Raw genomic sequence first — 21,886 nt, forward strand, 5'->3', positions numbered from 1 at the left:
CTTGTAAGTGAAACAGAACCCCATCCTGCCAGCCCACATTTCTATGGTGGACAGATGTTGTTCCTCGCTTGTCCCCCCCTCTTCCCCCGGCACTGCCACCCCAACAAATGGGGTTCTGGGCTGAGGAGCAGTATCGCTTACAGGGAACATGTGTCTGGTCTGGGAGGAGGGGGCATTTAAACGGGCAGCTGTTTGTTTTGCTGTTGTCCCATGCTCTGGAGTTTTTCCTGCCATTTGAGTTGGAGACAGGTCCACGTGGGGTGAGCTGAGCTGTACAGGCTACTCTGGGAGAAGCAGGCAGACTGGTGTCCCGGAGAGGGAAGGATCCCAAGGAGGGTAAGAAGGAGCAGGAGCAAAGGTGGGGAGGAGAGAGTTTCCTTCCAGTGCTTCCCCCCAGGCAGCCCTCCGCCCCCAGAGAGGTGCGGAACCCCCGAGCACCGGGCTCGGGCTGCCGCATCCCACCCAAGTGGGAAGGTCCGCAGCGTGAGGAACTGCCGAGCACCCCCCGATCCGCCAAGACCCCTTCGAAGAGGGCTGTGTGCGGCGGGGGCTGACGGTGCTCCCGCAGGCTGGGGGGCCAGCATGCCCGCCCTGCCGCTGGCTGCCCCGCTGCTGCGCGCACTGCTCGCCCGCCTGCTGCCGCTGGCCCGCCAGCGCCTGCTGCCGCCGCTTCGCCGTCTGGGCCGCCGGCTGCGCTCCCGGGAGAGCCGCCAAGCCCTGCTCACCTGCCTGCTCTGCCTCCTCAACCTGCGTAAGAAGGTGGACGACTGAAGCCGGCCGGGGACGGGACGGGCAGGGCAGGCGACTCTCCCCCGCCTCCGCTGCCCGGCGCGGGGAGGAGGAACCCGGGCAGGGGAGGGGACGTGCCCCGGCGGGGGCGGAGGGTCCGCCTAGGCCTCCCCGCGCCTTGCTGCTCCGGCCATGGGAGCCGGGCCGCCCCTCGTGCCGCTGCCCCCCGCCGCCGGGCCGCCCCGCTGAGCGCCCCCGCGGGAAGGGGCGGCCCCGCCGCCGCCACCGCCCGCCCTGGGGAAGGACCCGGCGCCGCCCGGGCGGTCTCCATCACCGGCGCTCCCGGGCTGCCTCTTCGCCCCACGGTGCCCGGGCCGGGGCCCCGGGCTGAGCTCCTGTCCACCGGCGGCGGAGGGAAGGCTGAGGATGTCGGGCAGCATGGCAAGGAAGGTGCAGCCCTTCACCATCAGCACCAAGCTCTCGCTGCCCAAGTGTGCCGCCGACTTCCCCGGGGACGCCTGCCCCGGCATCGCCCTCGCCTCCGCGCTGGACAACCACCGCGGCCTCCGCCGCAGCCTCAACGAGCGCATCTCCCTCTACCTGGCCCAAGCCCGGGCCAGCCCCGCCACCCCCGAGGGACAGCCTCGCAGATCCAGCCCCGGCGGGGAAGCGGGGACCGATGAGGAGCGGCTGAACCGTAACTCCCTGGCCCGCTCCATTAAGAAGATCACGCTGTCCAACTGGCATGGGGAGGCTGGCGCGGGGGGACAGGGGGACCCTGCCCGGACCAGCGGCGAAAGGAACCACAACAACAACAACAGCAGGGCAGGGAAAGCTCAGTTCAAGGTAAGCGCTCCCCGTACCCTGCTCTCTGCTCTTTCCCCGTCTTCCCTGCGGCTCCGTATTCCTGGCTGCCAGCGGAAGTGTAGGTCCTGGGGGGCTGCGCCCCGGGAGAGGTTCCCTGTTTCCTTGTCCCCGTGCCCTCCAGGCAGCACTCCGCTATAGGGCTCCCGGGGAAGTTGCTTTTCTCCCACGTACGCCCCACCCCCCCACACACCTTCCTGCACGGACTTCTCTGTATCGTCAGGCTGGAGGGCAGGAGCTCTTTGCGGCTGAGCTGGAGATGCGTTTCCCTAGCACTAAGATGACCCGGCTGTGGAGGGCTCAGCTCTTGGGATGACCCTGATGGTGCAGTTCTGTGTGGAGAGCTGGGAACTGGCTTTCCCGTTTACCGGAGGAGAAACGGAGGCTAGGAGGAGGGAAGTGACTCATGAAGGGCCACACAGCCAGGCACAGAGCTGGGACAAGGCTAGGAGCAGAGCCCAGGGCTCCCGGCACCCCACCCTCTGAGTCTGAGCGCTGGCGGGCACAGAGGTCCGAATCCCTCAGTGCCGTAGCCCGGGAAACCCTCCTGTGTGGTTGGGATGGAGCGGAAAACAGTTTGGAGACCTCGCAATCGCTGGCAAGAGCAGGCAGGAACTCATTGGGATTTAACCCTGACCCACAACAGCTGGTTTCCCGGCGGGATAGAGCTAGGGAGAGCCGCAGAGCCCACTGCCAAAACCCTGGTCTTCATTGCCAATAAAGGCCAGGCACGGCCTCGCAAGAGCTGCCGCTTCCTCCGGCACGCAGGCAGCTCCTCGCTGGGCGGCCGGAGTCTGCGCAGCCCAAGGGGCATCGGCATGAGGGCTCCTCTCTTTCATATAAGGTAAGGGACATGTGCTCGGCACCGTGGTGCGGGACTCGGGGACATGCCAGGATCGGTCCCTCCTCCCTACCCGGCCTGCAGGGGTGGAGCTGGAAGCGGCGGCAGGCTGCAAGATGGAGAGCTTTGGGATGGAGAGAGAGACCCAGGGCGCAGGGGAAAGCGTGCGTTCGGGGGAATGATAGACGGAGGAGAGAAGAGAAAGCTGTCCCCTGCACAGGGCACGTTAGGGCTGTCCCAAGCGTACCCGCCGGTCCTTGGCTCTGCTCCTGACTCCTGCCCTGTAGGAATGGGGGGCTCTTCCTGGATGAGCACAGTGCAGCCTGGGAGCACCTGGTCGCGCTCCTCTTTCTCGTGGGAAGTTAACGGCACCTCCTTTGCTACGGGAATGCAGCGAGCGTACGTGCCGTGTTGATTTTGCTTTTAACAGAGGAGAGAAGCACTGGGCAGAGGAGGCAGCTGAGGCTGTTGGGCTCATTTCACATGTGGCTTTGCTCATGTCTTGAAGCCTGGGGTGCTGCCGGGGAGTGGTTATCGCGGCACCCCACGGAAGGTGCATCTCCTTCTCCCAGCCTGCGGCTGCTGACAGAGTTTGTCGTTTGGCCGGAGCGAGGACCCAGCTCCGGCCAGAGGGACCGGGGAGGAGGGGCGGTCCCTGTGGAGCAGCTCTGCGGGAAGGATGAAGTCATCCTTGTGCCGGCAGCCCTGTTTTCCTGCGGCTGACGGATCGTTAGATGGGGACTTTAAATAAAGCTCTCGTGTCACCTGCAGGCTTGTCTCCCACAGCTGAGTCCTCGGGGGGGCTCACGGGCTGCAGCCGGTATGAGACGCTGTTGCCTAGAAGAGGGCCTTCCTTAGGGTCTTATGCCCTGTAAGCACTTCACGTTTAGCTCCCCGCCGTTCCCTAAATGGGCATCCAACCCCCTCGGCCCCGCGGTCGGGCAGGGGGGTACCTTCTTCTGGCAGCCTCCAGCCAAACACTCTCGGCTCTTGCGCCTGGCAGGCCGTGACTCAGCCCCTCTCCCTGCCCGCTCTTCCTGCTTGGGATGGGATCCTGTGGCGTGGTGGGCTGTCTTCTGCAGCTGCCATCTGAGTGCCGCAGCCACCTGGAAAGGTCTGGTGGTGTTGAGGGGTTGGAGGGTTGTTGAGCCTTTTGTGGGCTCCAAGCCTTTCTGGTGGCAGCAGCTGTAGCAATGGAGGATGATATCTGTGTCAGGACTCTTCTTCAGAAATGACAGGAAGCCACTTTCTGTGCAGGGAGTTCTGCTTTGTCTGGGCTGGTTCCCCTTGGACACTCTCCCCAGTAAGGAGCTGTCTGTGTGGTAGTGGGCTGGCTCTGGCTGATCCACCAGCTCGTTTGCTGCAGCCTCGGAGGAGACCAGAGGCAAGTGTCAGGACAGAACATGTTGCCCACCACCTTGTGCTGCCCTGTGCAGGCTCAGATGGCTATTACAGCAAGGTGCAGCAATGAAAGGAGGTCCCTAAAGTGGACTGCTGTATCTGACTGCCCAAGAAAAGATTCAGCTGTAGAGGATGATACTAGTTGCCCTTGTGCATGATCCAAGCAATCCCACACACCTCTTCTCCTGGGGCTGTACTCTGTTAAGGATAAGGTAATGTGAAGTTCATCCTGGAACTCCTCTCTGTCTGGCCATGGCTCCTGGACTTCCTTCCTCTTGCCTCTCCGGCTCCCACCCTTGCCTCTGTCCCAGGGGAGCACTTCCCTGCGAGTCAGCCTCCCCCTTAACTCTTGCTTCCCGGATAGGCTGAGGTCAAGGATCAGCAACTGAAAGGATTTAGGTTCATGCTGGTGGGGGTTATTGTCCTCCTGCGGCCTCACACTTCTGCCCTGCCATCCTGGAGATGGGTGGGTGGGCTGACTCTGAGCATCCTTAAATGACCAGCAGCCAATGGTGTCCACTGAATGGGGTTCTGTCAGTTTTGGAGCCGATTCAAGGGGAAAAAGGGTGCGTGTGTTTGAGCTGAAGTGGAGAAAGTGCTTAGCAAAGTAAGGTTAGGATCTCCTGCCACTTGCTGATTGTGTGGCAGAAGCAGCAGATGCTGGCTGGAGGAGCCTGGTCTGGATGCATAAGGAGAGGTGGGCAAGAGCCTAGTGAAATGGTGTCTGGGTACTTCTGGCAACCTCCTCTGGCCCAGGTCAGGGGGAGGTGGGTGCATGCTCCTCCATCCCCTCAGCTGCTGGGATGGTTGAGCACTTCCAGGCTCATGGCTGCTCCTTTCCATCTCTAGGTCTTCCTCAAGAAGGATGTGGATGTGGAAGATGAGCAGCAGGAGGCTGGGAGTTTGGTGGACAGAGGGTCTCCCTTCTATGCGGTATGTCCCCCTGCTCTCACTGTTTAGAGGGTCTGATCCAGGGGTGCAGCTTAGGGCTAAGCAAGCAAGGTGGTGGGTGTGGTCCGCCCAGGTATGGGTATGGATGGAACCTTAATGCTTTAAAAGGGTGAGAGGGCAACCTGAGCAAGGTAGGTGAGGAGATAACCCTCAGACCAGTGCCCACAGATTTTGTGGGTTCCAAGAGAACCAGATTATGGGCTGTTCCAACCCTGGCTGTGTCAAGAGACTGAAGATTCTGGAGTTGTAGGAGGGCCTGAGAATCTGTGTTGCTATTTAAAAAAAAAAAAAAAAAAAAAAAAAAAAAAGGAAGAATTAAAAAAAAATCAGAGAATTTCTCTAGTTTCTGTGGTCAGCCAAAAGGGCTTTGAAAAGTGACTCCCATGCCATCTGGAGGCAGCACATGCCAAAGTGCTTAGAGAGCCTGAAACAGTTGCCCAAACCCCTCTGCTCCACAGGCTTCCTGAAGACTGCACCCTGGCAAGTTCAGGGCAGCTGGGACCCCTCTGGGCAGTTCACACCCAGCCTCCTTGGGGAAGGGGGGGCTGCCCTGGGCAGGCGCAGGGAACACAATTTTTACTTGGTGAGAGGACACAGCAGGCCTTCAGGTTTTTCCTGAAGATGTTCAGGCTCCTGTTAGCCACTGCTGTGCAGTGAGGTCTCTGGGTAGCAGGCTGTAAATCGAGTGCCCAGGTGGCTATGCCTTCCCCTGGGCTTGTGTAGCTGGGCCCGGGGCTGAGTTTGGAGGAGGGCCAGCGCTTTCACTGGCTGACCTTCACTGTCACCCCAGGCAGACTCACCCCTGGTAGAGCTGGAGCCCTGACAGCATTTCGTCAGTGCCGGCTGCCTTCAAGGCCAAGCTCCAGGGGAGATGCTGTGCTTCCTGTCCCCACTGCTGCTCAATTGAGAGGGAGGTCTCTGAGTGCCTCTGAAGAAGTGGTGGTCTGAGCTCAATAGGGACATGCCCTGTGCCCCCATCATCCCATCCCCTGGTGGCAGTGTCCTCTGAACTGACACTAAATGGATGCCACAGACATGAATGCTCTTTGCCAGAGGTGTGCAGCCTCAGGGTGGAGCGGAGTAACAGGCACCTCATCTGTCTCCAAAGCGGGCATGGGCACCAGCCTGGGTGCTGGGTGCAAGCCTCCCACCAGACAGTGACATAGACCTGAGGGACAGCCTGGCAACCCATTGCTGGGGCTGCAAAAGCCATCAGTGTGGCCTTGGTAGAGGCAGCTTGTGCCTAGGGGTGCTAGCAGAGAACACCAAATATGTCATTAAAGCAATGGGATGGGGGACAAGGCAGGCTGACGTACTTCTTTGGGATTTCCAAAACGCTCCTGGGAGGTAATGAGAAGGGGTACCTGGAATAGCATGCTGACCCCCCATGTCTTCCCAACCCAGCTGGCAGGACCCCCGGCATCATCGCCCCGGAAAGAGAGCCCCAAGGGCAAAGAGTCCACGGTGACGCCGAGATGTGGTGGGCGAGGTGGCACAGGGGCATCGCCCCTCCTTGACCCAAGCCCTCTGGTAGCCCAGTTCAACCGGGAGATGCTGCAGGTGAGGGCAGCTGGGGCTCTTGCCAAAGGGGCTGCATGGGGAGCAGGGAGGGGAGACCACCAGCAAGCCTTTCATGCGAGCTGCGGGGTGGGGCGTGCGGCAGGGAGGGCTGAACTCCCAGCCCCGAGCGAAGCCATGGTTGTGGCATGAGATCATGTTTGGCTGCCTCTCCCTGGCTGTCGGCCCTGGGGAACTGGGGTCAGCCCACACCAGGGCCCTGTTTCCGCCCCACGTGTGCACACTCCTGCCATCTCCCATCCTCCTCCTTTTCCTCCCAGCCCGTGTCCCTCCCTAGCAGTATGGGAATGAGGATGGTGGGGGGGGCTGCTCCCACACCATGCTTGAGAGAGTGCATGGGTGCTTGCACAGGGGACCCAAGCATGGAGACAGGAGATGCTTTATGCAGGCATGTCCTGTGCAGAATCCCCCAGTCTGGCATGCCAGGGGGACCCCAGATTCTGATGGGCTGCGGGAGGCAGATGCTTGAAAGGTGCTGCTTGCTGTCACCATCCTGAGCCCCTTTGCTGTCCTGTTCTCACTTGGAGCAAACAGGTTTCCAGCCAGAAGGGTGCCCTGCAGTCCCTGTTGCGGCTTTGTAGGGGGTTGTGTTTGGGTCCTTGAAGCTATGGCAGAGGTTTGCATCCTCGGGGCTGTGGCAGAGGTGCCCGGCCACATGGATCTTGCCACCTTGCAGGCAGAGGGTTGGGTACGAGGCAAGCTACGGGACCTGAAGGATGGCTGCGACCTCCAGGAGTGGGAGGAGGTGGCTCAGACCCTGCAGCGGGACATGAAGGATTTTGAGAACACACTGATAAAGCTCAACCAGGTGAGGCTGAGCAGCAGCATGGTTCTCATTCCCTGCAGCACTTGTGTCCCTGGTGTGGGAGGTCTCTGGGAGCCCTTGACACTGAGTGGGTCCCTTGGCCCCACAGATGGGTGAGCAGCTGATGTGGCAGGTGAGCCCCAGTGCTGATGGGGTGCGGAGGCAGCTCCTGGCCCTGCGAGACCAGTGGCAGCTCCTGAAGCAGACGTCTGCCAGCCAGAGCAAAGCCCTGGGGGGGCTGCGGAGCCTGCAGGACTTCAACAGGAAAGCTGAGCATCTGGAGGCATGGATCAGGCACAAGGTATGGTTGTAGGGAGCATGGTTCAGGGAAGGGGACAGTCTAGCTGCCCCTTACCTTCTCACACCCTTCCCTGGCCCAGGAGGAGAAGCCATCCCTGGCAGCCCTCCTGCAGGAGAGCCCAGACAAGATTCAGCTCACCCGCCGCATCCTTGACTTGAAGCAGGTGAGAGGCTGCCAGGGGCTGCTGGTGTGCTGGGGATCCCCAGACCCCACCAGCCCTGGAACCCTGAGGCTGGGCCATGGCACAGGTCCCAGAGGTGGGATCAGGAGGGATGGCTCTATCATCTCTCTGCTTGGGCCAGGAGGAGCAGCAGTTCCAGAGTCTGCATGAGGAGCTGAACAGCCTGGCCCAGAAGCTGGAGAAACAAGGCAAAAGTGAGAGCAGGAGCATCGCAGCCCGGCGCAAGCACCTCAATAAAATGTGAGTAGAGGATGTATGGGCCAAGCAAGGGTGGCCCAGGTGCAGGGAGCTTATGGGCTAGGAAACAGGACCCCTAAACCTCCCATCTGGTCCTCCCCACCCCACCTCTGCATGGCTTCTCAGGGGCTGTGCTTCACCTCTCCCCTTCCACCCGCACAGGTGGCTGCGACTGCAGGGAACCCTGAAGGAGCATCATGAGGCTCTTCAGCTGGCCCTGGAGGTGGCCACCTTCCTCCAGCAAGCAGATACCGTGCTCGGAGCCATCCACGCCAAGGTACCAGCACTGCAGCCAGGGTCAGCAAAACTGGGTAGGCAGCACCTCGCTCTCATCCCCTACGTCAAGGTAGCTGTGGTCCCAGCACCCTCAGCCTGCAGGTCTGGGAGAGAGCTGGGAGATGGAGCCTGGTGTAAGGCAGGGAGCCAGAGCAGCAAGCATGGCTTTGCAGCATTCCTTCCTGCCAGAGCTAAGGGCAGGTCACCATCCTCCTCCTGACGCTGACTGCAGCTGTTCCTTACAGCAGAGAAGCATCTGCATTGCGGGGAAGCCAGGGGAGGGCGAGCCATGCCGGGATCGGGATGTCAGAGACATAGCCAGCCAGGTGATGGTAAGTGCAAGGTTCTGCCGTGCCTCTGGGCCCCATGGAGCATTCCAACAGAGTGGGAATGTGTGCCTTCCAGGGTCAGTGCTGGCACTGGCAGGGCTGGGGGCTCAGTGGGCACCCCACAGTCAGGCAGGGTGGCCAGGGCTGTGTCATTGTTGGGGGAGTTGTCTCAGGGGTAGCAGGGGTCCAGGCTTGTTGCCCACTGCCTCTCCTGCTCCCACAAGACTGGTGGTGGGTCACCATTATGCGCCTGCACTGTGGCTGCAGTAGCTCGTCCCTTGCCAGCCCTGTCATGGCTCCCTGGCTGCTTTCTCCTCCAGATGCTGGATGTGACTGTGTCTCAGCTCCTCAGCCTGCAGCCCAGCCTGGCAGCTCGAGTCACCCCCAAGCACCGAGATGTCAAGGAGAAGTGGGTGCAGCTTCAGCAAGTGCTGAGGTAGGGCACAACCCAGCTGGAGCTCCAGGGCCCCAACCCTGACCCCTCAGTGCTGGAGCCAGAGGCTTCGGGAAAGACCTGGCTTAGCCCCTGGCAGGCTGTCTCGGGGCACCAGCTCCACTTAAGGTCTCTTTTCTCCATCCTCTGCTCCCATGGGCCTCCCTTGTGCCTCTTTCCCAGGATGGAGAAGGCCCCAGGACTGGTGAGCAGTTCTCTGGGGACCGAAGCTGTGGCTCCAAGCACGGAATCCCAGAGAGATGATAGCAGCCGGGGGTCTGTGGAGAAGGAAGCAGGAGACAAATGGTCAAGAGGCCCTGGGAGCATGGTGAGCCCTGCCTTTGTTTGGGCAACTATGGCACCTCTGCCTTGTAAGAGCAAGGGAACTTGTGGGAAAGGGGTTTGGGAGTTGGGTTGAGCATGCCTATGACCTGGCCCCACCATTTATGGGAGGTGATACATGCCAAGCCCAGGGCAAAGTAATGCACACTTTGGGCTGGCAAAGGAGGAATGGGAGTTCTTGTGCTGTAGGTGCTGAAGGATGTGCCAGGGAAGGCAGCGGAGCATGGGAGAGGAGAGAAGACCAGCCCTGGCTCTCCAGCGACCAGGCAGCCCCATCGTAGTGGGGACAACAAAAGGTACTGAATTGTGGAGATGGCTGTGGGCAGTGGGGTGGAGCTGGAAGGGACTGGAGTCTCCTGGGAAAGGGAGTGCAGTCCTGACTGCCTCCCTCTTTACAGGAAGAGGAGAGGGGCAGAGGCTGAGTGGGGCATGCAGCAGCCAGAGTCCCAGGTGCAGGATGTCTGTCAGGCAGTGAATGTGGTAATGTCTCCACAGGAGTCCCCTTCTCCCCCCTCCCAGGCAAGGGAGGCAATGCTGAGGGGAGACTCCCTTCCCCAACACCCTCCTGCTGCATGTGGGCGCACACGCTTGTGCTCTCACGCTCATCCCCATCACGGGCACTAACACACCACTCCCTGCTCCTTGGCAGACTGTGTCCTCGCACAAGGAGAGTGCAGGTCCCGGCATCCCCCCGTGTCCAGTGGGGGATGTGGAGAGCCTGGAAGCAGCACAGACACAGCCAGAGCCCCTGGACCCCAGCTGCAGTGGCAGGGCTGTGCTCCTGGTGAGCCCCCTTGGGCTGGGGTAGGGGGGGGGTCACACCAGGCAGGGCCCAGCCTAACTGTCTTACCTGCCTCCCAGGAGAGGCCAGAGCTGGGGGGACCTCCGGGGAGCCCACAGGTGGAGGCCATGCTGCGGGAGCTTGGGGAGCTGTGGGAGGACCTGCAGAGGAAGCACCAGGAGAATGGTGCTGTGCTGCGGGAAATCGATAAGGTAGGTGGTGGCAGCACTGGGGTGGGCACAGGGGCATGCCCCAATCACAGCAGCTGGGTGAATATTGTCATGCTAGGCTGTAACCTGCAGGAACAGTGTCCACAGCATTGGCACAAACATCTCCAGTTGTTCTCACAGCCTGTGCGCTGCTCCAAGTGTGCTGCCTGAGCTACTGGTGCCCCGGGTACCCGCAGTGGGTGGCAGCATGGCTCCTGCCTCCCCTGGGCAGCTCTGAACCAGCCTGATGGGCCCCCCACTCTCCCGCAGGCACTGAGGCTGGTGGGGGAGCTGGACCGGGTGGAGCGGTGGCTGCAAACCATGTCTGAGTCTCTCTCGGAGCCAGCCACCATGAGAAGCCCAGCAGAGCTGCGCCAGGACCTGGAGGAGACAGGGCAGCTGGAGAGGCAGCTCCTGCTGTGTGGCCTCAAGCTCCAGGGGCTGCGGGAAGAGGCAGCAGGCGAGCCACCCACTGAGCATGAAGGGGCGAGGAAGATGCAACGGAAGGTGGAGATGGTGGAGGATAAGTGAGTCCCATGGCAAGGAGCCTCCTCTCTGGTAGCTGGGTTGAGCAGGGACAAGGATGCTCACACCATGTGAGCACATGGTGCTCACACACAGTGAGGTGTAAAGAGGCACCCAAGGAGGTGTGGGGAGGAGAATGCTCACCCTGAGGAGGTGTAGGGAGGAAGATGCTCCCTTTAAGGAGGTGAAGAAGGTGCTTGCACCTGTGACAAGTGCCTGTCCCTGCAGGCTGGCACATGTGCAGGCAGCCCTGCGGCGCCGGGCAGCAGACCTGCGTGACTCCCTGGTGCTATCTGAGTTCCTGCAGGAACTGCAAGAGGAGGAAGCTCAGAGCCAGCAGGCACCTGCAGTGGTGAGTAGCAGGGCCAGGAATCCCTCAGGATCTCCCAGAACCTTAGACTGGCCCAAAAGGTTGGTGTGTGGCTGGCAGGAGGACCACCTGGGTGCCCTCCTCTGTCCCAGCTGCCTAGGGGGTCATTCCCCATCCCCTTCAAACCTAGTGTCTATTTTGGCTTCAGCCAGGAAGCAGGCATTGCAGTTTGCAGGGGTCTTTTCCCCTGCTCTCAGCCCAGCCTGGGCAGCTGACAAGCAGCAAGGACATGAGCCACCCCTTGGGAGAGCTGCAGGAAGCTGTGGAGATGCTGAATGATGCAGCCAAGGAGCGGGAACGGGTCATGGAGGTTGCAGCAGAGACAGAAAGACTGGAGCTCCTGGTAGGTGACAGAGGCAAGGGTTCTGGGGATGCAGCTGGGTGGTCCACATGCAGCTGGGCATGCACCTCAGCTAGTCCCAGTGGGACACAAGGGTGTTGGGATACATGGGGACTGCTTGGTGTGAAGCTGGTATACCCATCCCTCTCATGACCAGTGCTCTTGTAGGCACATGGCAGGGTGCCCCACACTGGAGTGGGCTGGGGCCACATGGCAAGTGGTGCCACAGGGAGTCCCATAATGAGGCTCATCTCTCCTCCACCATGCAGGTAGCAGAGGTGTCCCCACGCCTGGAGGCCCTTCGATGCAGAGCTGAGGCACTGGGTCGTGACACTGCCCAAGCAGAGAGTGGCTTCACTGTGGTGAAGAGTGAGAAGGATCTTCAGGGGCTGCAGGGCTTGCTGAGCCGGCAGCAGGAGATGGAGGTGAGATCCAGGGAGAACTGTACCTGCAGGTGTGTGGCTGACTGCCTGTGGTAGGGAGATGTTCTGGCTGGCTGGGGCCATCCTGGGGAGGTGTGGGCCCGCAGGGACCTAGGTGTTGTAAGGCTTGGCATGCTGTGGAGAGCTGGGCTGGAATTTTCCAGCAGAGCTGAGCCCTGCCCCAGTCTGCTCCCTTCCACCAGCATGGGCCAGGCAAGGGAGAGAGCTTGCATCAGCTGCTGTGTGCTGCACCCAGCTGCCAGCACCTCACTCATCTTCCTGCTGATGAGAAGGTGCCTCACACGGATAGAGTGAGGAAACCAGGCAGCCTGCACTATGCCCATCTTCCCCTCTGAGGATGGCTCTGCCCACTCCCCGCTGCCTCTGTGCCAGCATTCTCCCCTCCATCTCTGCATCATCCCCTCCATCCCTGTGTATTCCCCTCCCAAGGTGCCTGAGAGTCCAGAGGGGATGGATGCATTCTGAACCTTTTCTGCCTTTAGCATGTGGTGTCGGAGACCCTTCAGGGGCAGCTGGAGGATCTGGAGAAGGCAGCTGCCCGCTTGCAAGACCTCTGCCCTGCTCGGCTCTGCCCTGCCAGCCAGGAGGTGCAGGGGACACTGCAGGCCTGGGCAGGGCTGCAGGAGCTGCTGCGGGAGACCCGTGCCCATGTGCAGCAGGCCGTCCGGCTGCGGCACTTCTTCAAGGATTACTTAGCCATGATGTAAGTGGTGATGAGATGTCAGGGTTGCCTCTGCGGTGGTTATAGGGGAGATGGTGAGAGTGTGGCATTGCCAGAGTGTGGGCTGCTGGCAAGTACATGGGCATGCCAGAGCTGCAGCCAGGTATGACCATGGGGAGCCTGGAACTAAGGGCTTCCCAGGGCTGCCTGCCATGGGGAAGCACCACAGCATGTCACCCTGCCCCACCAAAATCTGCCACTGTGCTACCCCAGCAAACTGCTTCCATCCATTTCTATGCAGAGCAATGGGTTCCCTGTGGCCTGCAAGGCTGAAGGGGGGGCCAGGTTGTTCCTCAGACCTCTCAGGCCATCCTTCATGTGCCCACAGCTCCTGGACAGAGGACACACGGGCTCAGATCTTCTCTGAAACCCCAAGTGGCCATGGTCTCCCAGAGACTCCACGTGAGGAGCTAGAGAGGAGGATTGAAGGGAAGCTCAAGGAGTTCGAGGCTCTGGCAGCAGCAGGGCAGCAGCTGGTGTCTGAGGATCACTACCTGAGTGCAACGGTAAGGCCAAGGAATGGGGAGAGCCACCTTTTCACCCCAAGAAATCAGCTGGGGACCATCCCTGGTGAGGGACCAAGGTGCAAGTGCAGAGCCCCAGCAAGGGTTGTTGGAGTACCCATGCATCCCTGGGGGTCCTGTGGACAGCAAGGGGTTTCATCCAGCAAAGGATGCGGAGACCTGAGGTGACTCAACTGACCCTATTCCCCTCCCAAAACTCCTCTGAAGTGTTCCATAGTGAGGTGTCCTGGTAGGACCGGTGTCCATGGGCCAGGGGTCCTTGTGGGTTGCTCAGTATTTCTTCTCTCCTCAGATACAGGAACGCTTGGAGGAGCTTCAGAGCATGCTGGGCTGGGTTCTGGTGCGCTGGCGAGCACAAAAACATCAGCATGACCCAGGGAACAAGCTGGAGGACAAAAGAGACCCAGAGAGCCCCCTGGGCACATTGCCCCCCAGCCAAGTAAGTACCTAGCCATGCTGAGACCATCAGGGTGTGAAATCAGCCTTGAGGCCGTGGATGACAAAGGCACTGGATGAACTGAGTGGTGTAGAAGTAGGGGGGAGACATGTAATGTCCATGGGTCGATAGCCCTAGGACTCTAAGGGGTTCATACAGGACAAAGGTAAACTTGTTCTGAGAAAGAGCCTATGCCCTGGCAGCTCTACCTCTCTTGTCTCCGTTACCCCAGGATTGTGCTTTGCCCCATCTGGAGAGCACGTGCAGCCCAGTGGGGTTCATGCCCTGCTCCCTCCCTGAGCCTGTGCAAGGATCAGAGCTACAGGTGCCAGCACAAATGGCCAGCTCCCCACTGGCATCACCCCTCTTGGATACCCCATTGGGAGTGGAGAGAACCTGGGAAGAGGCCAGCACCTTGACATCCCACAGCACTGGACCACCCAGGGAGGCTGTCATCTGGGATCCTGCTGAGACCTCCACGCTGCTGCTGCCACCGCGGGGCCCTGGTGGGCTTGGGGGGACGGTCAACCTCATCCTCAGCATTAGCAAGAAGGGGGAGAAGAAGAAGGTGCAGACAGTGGCCAGTGGCGAGCAGCCAGCAGAGGAGGTGCTGCAGACGGTATGTGGGGGGTGGTAATCAGTTTCTGCAGGACTGTGGGGGAGCACCCAGTGCCCATCCCAGGGCTGGCCACTGCCATGGAACCAGAGCAGCTCCCTTCAGCTGTGTCCCCAAACAGATCGTGAGGCTTCAAGGGTTGTGGGATACTGGTACCCTCACAGGCCATTTCAAGTCAGCTGATGCAGACTGACTGCATCAGTCTCAGGAGACAGATGTTTGGTTGTGCTGATGCCAAGTGGTGCCCAAGGGATGAGGACAAGCTTTTGCCACCCACCTTTGCCTGCGCTCTCCCGCTGTGGCTCCTTGCCTGCTCTGCCCTCAACTCTCTCTGTCTCTCTCTCTTCCCCTGCTCAGCTCCCTGCCACTAAATCCTCAAGCTGTAAAACCTTTTGGAAGCGTTGCCAGGGGCTTTTAGGAAACACTTGGGGTAGCTTAAAGCGAAAAAGAAAGCCACCTCGCCAGCCAGTGGAAGAGGTAACATCCCCAGTGGAGGCTGCATGCCGGGCAGAGTGGCTGCATGGCATGAACCTGCCTGTTACCCACCTACCTGTCTGTGCCACTGTGCCCTACTGGTGGTGGTCCCACAGGAGAGGGAAAACCCTCTCAGTGCCATGTTCTCCAGAGTGTGTTGCTGGGACATGCAAGGAGGGGGCTCCGCTGGGGCTAGCCACAGTGTGGCTGCCCAGCTAAGTGGTTTTGGTGGCTGCGGGAGGCACTGAGAACCATTGATGAATGAAGATAACTGAAGGAGGAAGAGCTGGATGGGGCCATGTGAGGGTGCATGTACTGGGGGGCATGCTGCAGGGTGCATGGCTTGTAGTCCCAGGGCCCTGTTTTGCTGGGGCTTCCATGCATTTATTGCATCAGGACCAGCACAAACGGCTGTGTGCAAGGAGCCCTGCGGGAAGGTCCAGCCAGGGCCCCTGTGGTGGGGAGAGGGCTGGAGAGGCAGGGAGGTATCAAAGCAGGGCAAGGGCCTGCCAGGGTAGCTGGGGGTAACAACTTCCTCCAGTCCAAGGGATACAGGGAGACACCCCTCTGTCTCCTGCAAGCAAAACCCTTCACTTTCATCCTTGTGGTCCCAGAAACACAGAAGTCTGTGGCTAGGCTTTAGAGGATGTCTGCAGGGAAGGGGAATTTGCCCTTGCATTTGCCAGCTCTGCTGCCTAGGGACATGCAGGGTTTCGCAGGGACAAGCAGCAGTGACTGCTGTCTCCATAGCCACCATAGTGGTGGTTTAAAGGCAATGGTGCATTGGGAGAGCTGAATGGCACAGTCAGTGCTCACTTCACTGCACCAGAAGGACTCTATCATGAGCAGGGCTTCCCCATGCTTGCCTCTTCTGCCTGTGCTGAGGAGGGAGCTGTGCCTTGGGGGGGCTGGGGTAAAGCCATGCTGCTCCCCACTCTGCATATGCCACTGGTGGTAATTTTTGGGTGCCTCTCCCTCTCCTGACTCCCTGCTTGCCCAGGCACAGCATGGAGAGGGGTTGGTCAGTGCAGGATAATGGAGGTTGTGACCATGCAGGACGTTCCTCTCTCCTTCTCTGTGTCCCCAGGTGCAGGTGGAGGCTGGGAAAACCTTCAATACAAAGCGGCCGCCCCCAGCCACCCGCCGCCCTTCAGTATCCAGCAGTGGGACCCCTGCCACCTCCCACACCCTGCCCAAGGCTGGGGCCAGCTCCCTCTTCAACAGCCTGCAGCGGCGGGAGCGGGCACGGGCAGAGCAGGCCCGGCTGCTGACACTGCAGGGCATCATGGGTGCCAGCTCCCTGCAGCCCACACCTGAGGAACACCATGGCCCCAGAAACACATGGCCTCAGAAATGTGGCCGGAGAAAAGCAGGGCCAGGGGCGTCCACCTCTGGACTCGGGGAGCTGCTGCTCTACGTCAGGAACCCACTGGTGCGGGATATTGACGCTGAGTGTGGGGCGTCCTCTGGGGATCCCCGCCTCCCTGACCCAAAAGCCACATGCCCCCACCTGTCCCTGGGCTCTGTGTTCAGCCTGGAGCTGCCTCGGGACATGGCTGTCCTCAGGTGCCACCAAGGGGCTACGGCACAGCGGGAGGAGGCAGAGCAGGAGCAGAGGCAGGGCAGGAGCATGAGGCCGTGGAAGCCCACCAGCACACATGGAGCCAGATGGCAGGAGGAGGGGGATGTGGATGGACACAGTCCCCAGGTGCCCAGTGAGAGGATGGAGCTGTCCACCAAGAGTGAACAAGGAACCTGGTTTGAGGAGGTTAGCTTCAATCCCAGCTACAGCTGCCAAAGGGCACACCGGGCCAGGGAGGAGCTCCGCAGCCCACACCACCCCAGCAGCACCAGCAAAGACCTCCTGGACTTCAGGCCAAGTCAGCCATCCCACATCAGTGTGCTGCTTGAGCGGGCTGGCCAGGACAGGGATGAGCTGGCCACCCAGCTAGGCCAGGACAGCACCCCCAGGATCACCAGCAGGGCCAGGCACCATGAAGCCTCTCAGATGGAGCTCAGGCCATCCACTGGCAGCATCTCGTGCAGGGCAGGAGCCGTCCCTAGCCCTGCCCGCACTCAGCAGCCAGCCGACAGCAGCCAGCCCAGTGGGTCTCCGGCTTCCCCACCAGCCTCCACCCAGCTTTCTGTCTTTGAGTGGGCACTGGGGTCCCCTCAGCCCCCCAGCCCTGTGCTGGGCACCAGGGAGGTTTGCCACCCTGCCCATGGGCAGTTTGAGGAAGAGGAGGAGGAGCTGCAGGCCATCTGGGATGGGGCAGGCGAGCAGCAGGTACCCAGCCCACCAGCCAGCAGCCATGCCCACCATGGGCCGGGCAGTGGGGCAGGCAGTCTCTCAAGCCCCGATGCCACCACCAGCGGGCCCGTCATCCTCTCAGCAGCCAACAACGTGCTAGTGGCCAAGTTCACCCTTCCCACCACTGCCCGGCTCCTCCACAGCCCGGTGGCAGAGAAGAGCCCCGTCGTGGGGCACAGTGGCAGTGTCAGCCCCAGCAGGCACAGGGTGTCCCCCCGCACAGAGGAGATGGTGTCCAGAGCACCCCTGGACAGTCCGGGTGTCTGGGATCGGCGGAGGTATGGGGAAGAGGAGAGAGAAGGCAACAAGGTGAGAGCTGTGGGCTGAGGACTCTCCCTCAGGGTCTGGCAGGGGGTTGAGGGACACCCTGGGCAGCAGTTGGCTTACCTGCTCCAACAAATGTGGCATTTGTTCAGGGACTCCCTGATTTGGGTGGCCATTTTGCTCCAGTTGTGGGGGAGAGCTAGGTGCTATGTTTGGGGGTCCCTGCAGCATAGCTCTCTCCCACCAGCAAGGCAAGCACTTCACCCCAAAAGCCTACAAACAGACAGACACTGTGCAGCCAGGAACTGGGATGGCACCGCCAGCCCCAGCACAGCTTTGCTCACCCCCTGTCTCCTTGAACTCCTTTTCAGGCCCATTCCAATAAAATGGAGTTTCAGATGATGGAAGGGACACTGGAAAGGAAGCACGTGTTGCAGACAGGAGGGAGGAAGGTATGTATGGGCATGGCTGCAGGCCTCCTGTAAGACTCAGGTACTGAGACCTGCCAGGGAAAGAGATCCAGTTTTTGTGGTGGGAGCAAAGCCAAGGAAGCTCCTGGTGTTACCGTGGGAGTTTTGCTGGCCATGCTCGTAGAGCAGAGCTAGACAGGGCTGTGGGGGCATTTTACATAGCAGAGGATTGCCTCTCTCCTCCCAAACCTGTTGGCATTATAGATGTCCCCTGCTTGTGTCCCTCAGGCCAACAGCCGTGCCTGGAGCCTTTTCCATGCCGTGCTTATGAGGCAGACGCTGTGTTTCTACCAGGACCGGAGGGACAGCCTCAAGGTGCAGTGGGGAAGAGTGGGGGGCACAGCACTATGGGTTGAGAGGAGGCACCAGAGGGGGCTGCTGGCAGGGTGGGTGGCTGGCAGCTGGGCACCGTCACCCCTGTGGCTGGGGAGGGCAGAGCCTGCCAACTCTACTGTTCTTCTTGTGCCCCTGTGTTGCAGAGCTCCGTGGTGGCCCTTCCCCTGAACCTCTCTGGGGCAGTCTGCACCCTGGACACTGAATACACCAAGAAAACCAACTGCTTCAGACTACAGTGAGTGACCCCAACCCAGGGCAGCTGGGGTCTCATATCCCCAGCTCTCCTTAGGTGGAAAGGGCATTGCACTGCTGGGTCAGACACACCAACACCCCTAGTGAAGACCAGCTCGGTGCAGTGCTCAGATAAGGATTACCTTCTTTCTTTCTCACCCGCTCCCCTTCTTTCCCAGGCTGGCAAGGGCTGTGTTATTTGCACCCCATGTCTGTCTCATTGTTGACTTGTTCTACCCCCATAGGCTGCGGGATGGCTCTGAGTACCTCCTGAGGGCCCCCTCACAGTCTCTCATGAACGAATGGGTCTCCAAGCTGCAGCAAAACTCAGGTGAGCAGCCCTTGCTGGCAGAGCAGAGGCCTGCAGCTGTACACAGTTACCGTGGGCATGCAGCCCCACCAAGCCCTCTGATACATGGGGAGGTCAGAAGAAAACCAGCATGGCATCGTCTCTGATTTGTGCATCCTCCTAACCTGCCTCAGGAATGGCAGTTCTCTGCAAGGCAGGATTTGGAGGCTTTTTCACACCACATACACAGTTATAAATCAAGAATAGGAGGTCTGACGTCAGTGGAGCCTAAGCAGCACAAAGGCAGTATCAGGAAAATTATGATTGTGCTTTGGTCTTCCTCTGTCTCCTCTGTGACACCTGGAAACCATTTGCCAGCCCTCCAGGCAAGGAGATCTGTAATATTGAGGTCTTAACCCTGCTGTATCCATACCTAAGGGGGCTCAGGCCCTACCATGCAATTGTAGGCTGGTTGGCAGGAGCAAAAGCAGGTGCTATAGCAGGAGGTTGGAAGAGCTAGCCATGCAGCTTGGGCTGGTCCTGTCTGCCACCAAGACCCAGTGGGATGTTTGCTGTGTCCCCAGGTTTCCCTGAAGTGGATTACTTCCAGGCAGCAGCACAGCATGTTGAGAGCACTGGCGGTGCTGGGGGGTGAGTAGCCAGTAGATGGTCAATTGAGTTTCATTATTAGAGCTCTCTCCCATGCTGGCCTCTCTGTGCTGCTCCAGCAGGGCATCAGTGGGCCAGTCTGGTTCACTAGGTCTCTGCTACTTCGCAGTTTCAGCAAGGTCTCCAGCTCTGGAAGCTCCTGCCTCCAGGGACATCATCAGGTCACAACTGCCGAGAGCCAGGAGATTGTGGTGCTACCCCAATCAAACACCCGGGTGCAGTGGCCTCTAGGCAGCCAGGATGGCCCAGCTGATGGGGCTGTGGCAGTACCAGGTGATTTTCCTTCCTGGCTAGGCTTCTGCTGTCCTGTCTCCTCTCCCCAGCCCAGAGGGGTGCAAGACATTGACCCGGGAATTCTGGCTGTTGGTCGGTCTTGAACTCAGTGGGGTCTGGGCCAGGAGTCCTAGGGCCCCTTACTCGGGAATGGGGATGGGGGAAGGACCAGTTGTCTCTTTTCACTTCCTGGGATACTGAGATAATGCAAGTTTCCCTGTCCTCTTTGTGGCTAACACATGGGTGTCCTGTGGTGGTCCAGCCTTATGACATATCTCCATTTTGCTCAGAGGATGCTCATGGGGCAGGCCACAGGAAGCAGCAGTGGTCACCGAGAGGGTCCCCTGGGCTGTGGGACAACAGCTGTCAAGAAGTTGACTATGGGCTGGTGGCCAACAAGAGAAGGTCCTACTCCTTCACCTCAGGTACGGCCCTGGTTTCACTGTCACTGCCAGGAGGTGGCACCATTGCCTCTGTCCCCACAGACACCCGAGGGCAGGTGCCATGCTGCTCAAGCATCCACCCAGTCCCATCCCTGTACACTGGGCTGCAGTTCACTAACTCGAGGAGGGCTCTGGTGGGATACTTGTGCCCTGCTCTGTCTGCTGACTCCTCCTTCTTGCAGCCACCTACCAGAGGATCACACCGATGGCTGCGCCCAAGGAGCCTGTGGAGGCTGGGGGCAGCTACTCAGTCACACTGTACATTGGGGAGCAAGCATCAGCTGTGCCACGAGCACGCTGCCACTCCTTCGTGGCCCAGCCAGGGAGCCCACGGGACACGCTCAGTGAGAAGACCCCTGGACCCTCTCGCCCCAAGAATAAATCTGTCTTCAAGAAGTTCTTCGGGAAAAAGGAGTAAGACTCAGCTGAGGGGAGAGGAAAGTCTCAACCTGTCCTTCATCCCCCTCTGGGGTGCCATCCTGGCCTGGTCTCTGCTCCCAGCACCAGCTCACCGCTTGCCATCTCCCTGGGGGAGAAAGGCTGCCACAAGTGGCTCTGCTCCAGCTGGCCCCAGGGTTCGCACCATGCCCCTGTCACTGCTGCCCCTGGCCTCAGCCCGGTGCTGAGCATCCCTCCTGCCCACCCATCGGGTGCTCTCTGTGGGTGCCACTAGCTCCCCAGGTGTCTCACTGACATGCAGCACAAGCAGGGATAGGGGGGTGGTTGTTTTTATTAAAAAACAAACAGAGAGTTGGTCTGGGAGCTTATTCATCCAGCAACACTTGCTGGAGCAGGAGGATGGGGACTCTGCTAAGGGGTGGGGGGCAAGAGGTTCAGATGAGGTGGGGGCCCTGCAGTGGGTCCTGCTCATGGAGCAGCCTGAGACATCTGGTGCTTTTCATAAGGATGTGTGGTCCCATGGCTCCTCTTTGGCTGCACCCAGCACAGCTAATCCCAGGGGGAGCATCTGGGCCCCTTTTCTTTGCCAAGCCCCTGCTGCCTGCAGAGCAAATGCTCCTGGCCACACAGCCCTGCAGGCCTGGCCTGCCCTTCTCTTGCAGGATGGTCCCTGACCCAGGTCACAGCAGGCAGATGCTGTGTGCCATGGAGGAGGCCAGGAGAGCATGCAGGGGAGTGTGGCTTCCTGCATCCCAGATCTTTTTCTACGCTGGCTTCAGCTGCCCCGGTTCCTGCCTGTGCTGGGCAGGGGAAAGCACAGCTGGCCCAGAGTAACCCGGAACATGCACTAGCCCTGGGGTGAGATGAGGAAGTTTCAAGGGGCCATACATAGCAGGCCCTCTCCCCAGCAGCCTCGACGAGGCGAGGCTGCACACACCCCTCGCCTCCTCATCCGCACTGTGGGGCTTAAAATAGAAGTGCTGGCTGCATCCCAGCTCTGCAGCAAAGGCAGGGAGAGGAGAAATGTGGGTACAGTGCTGCTCCTGCCACCCCTTCTACCTCCCGTGGTGTCCCCGGGGGACACACCTCTGCAATGTTATCTGCAGAGGGGATTTCTCCGTGCTCCCAGCGAGTGGGTGGGAGGAAATGCCGACGAAGGGTGCTGCTGTGCGGGGGTGTGCTTTTTGTGCTTCCCCCTGCGTCTCCCCGCCCTCTGCTCGGCTCCATTACTCTTGGCTGCAGCACCTGTTTTCCTCCAGCACCGAAACTCGGCTGCCTGCGCTGCCTTAATGGGAAGAGGCGAGATGGCTAGGGCTGGGGGGGTGGGGGGGATGCCCTGGGAGGGGGCCAGCTCTATCCGGCTGGGAAGGAGGCTGAGGCACAGCATTCGTGGCTCCGGCCGCGCATACCAGGAGAGCAGACGGTGGCAGGCGCCAGTTCATTCCTGAGGAGCTGAGGGGCCGGCGCAGGGGGCAGTGGGTGCTGAGGGCTCCC

At 60.2% G+C, this 21,886-nt stretch overlaps 1 protein-coding gene across 3 annotated transcripts; it reads left to right on the plus strand.

The window, feature by feature from the left end:
• The first annotated feature begins 1,046 nt into the window (after positions 1 to 1,046).
• On the plus strand, positions 1,047 to 20,733 carry LOC115598044. Of its 3 annotated transcripts, none has more exons than XM_030447333.1 (33): positions 1,047 to 1,575; positions 4,685 to 4,768; positions 6,191 to 6,346; positions 7,041 to 7,172; positions 7,279 to 7,470; positions 7,550 to 7,633; positions 7,773 to 7,891; positions 8,051 to 8,165; positions 8,410 to 8,496; positions 8,814 to 8,929; positions 9,110 to 9,254; positions 9,458 to 9,564; positions 9,667 to 9,748; positions 9,918 to 10,052; positions 10,130 to 10,261; positions 10,529 to 10,785; positions 11,012 to 11,135; positions 11,302 to 11,496; positions 11,763 to 11,918; positions 12,419 to 12,639; positions 12,986 to 13,163; positions 13,474 to 13,620; positions 13,850 to 14,236; positions 14,591 to 14,710; positions 15,795 to 17,327; positions 17,654 to 17,734; positions 17,981 to 18,067; positions 18,232 to 18,323; positions 18,565 to 18,650; positions 19,193 to 19,259; positions 19,387 to 19,550; positions 19,841 to 19,975; positions 20,176 to 20,733. In XM_030447333.1, exons 1-33 carry the CDS (start codon positions 1,156 to 1,158, stop codon positions 20,409 to 20,411), a joined length of 6,372 nt encoding a protein of 2,123 aa, XP_030303193.1. In that variant the 5' UTR covers positions 1,047 to 1,155; the 3' UTR covers positions 20,412 to 20,733. The 3 variants fall into 3 exon arrangements, with proteins under 3 accessions (XP_030303193.1, XP_030303194.1, XP_030303195.1); XM_030447334.1 differs by having other exon boundaries at positions 19,393 to 19,550; XM_030447335.1 differs by lacking the exon at positions 14,591 to 14,710.
• Positions 20,734 to 21,886: the final 1,153 nt, after the last annotated feature.

Source organism: Calypte anna, chromosome 3 (assembly GCF_003957555.1).
Source record: "Calypte anna isolate BGI_N300 chromosome 3, bCalAnn1_v1.p, whole genome shotgun sequence".
NCBI lineage: Eukaryota > Metazoa > Chordata > Aves > Apodiformes > Trochilidae > Calypte > Calypte anna.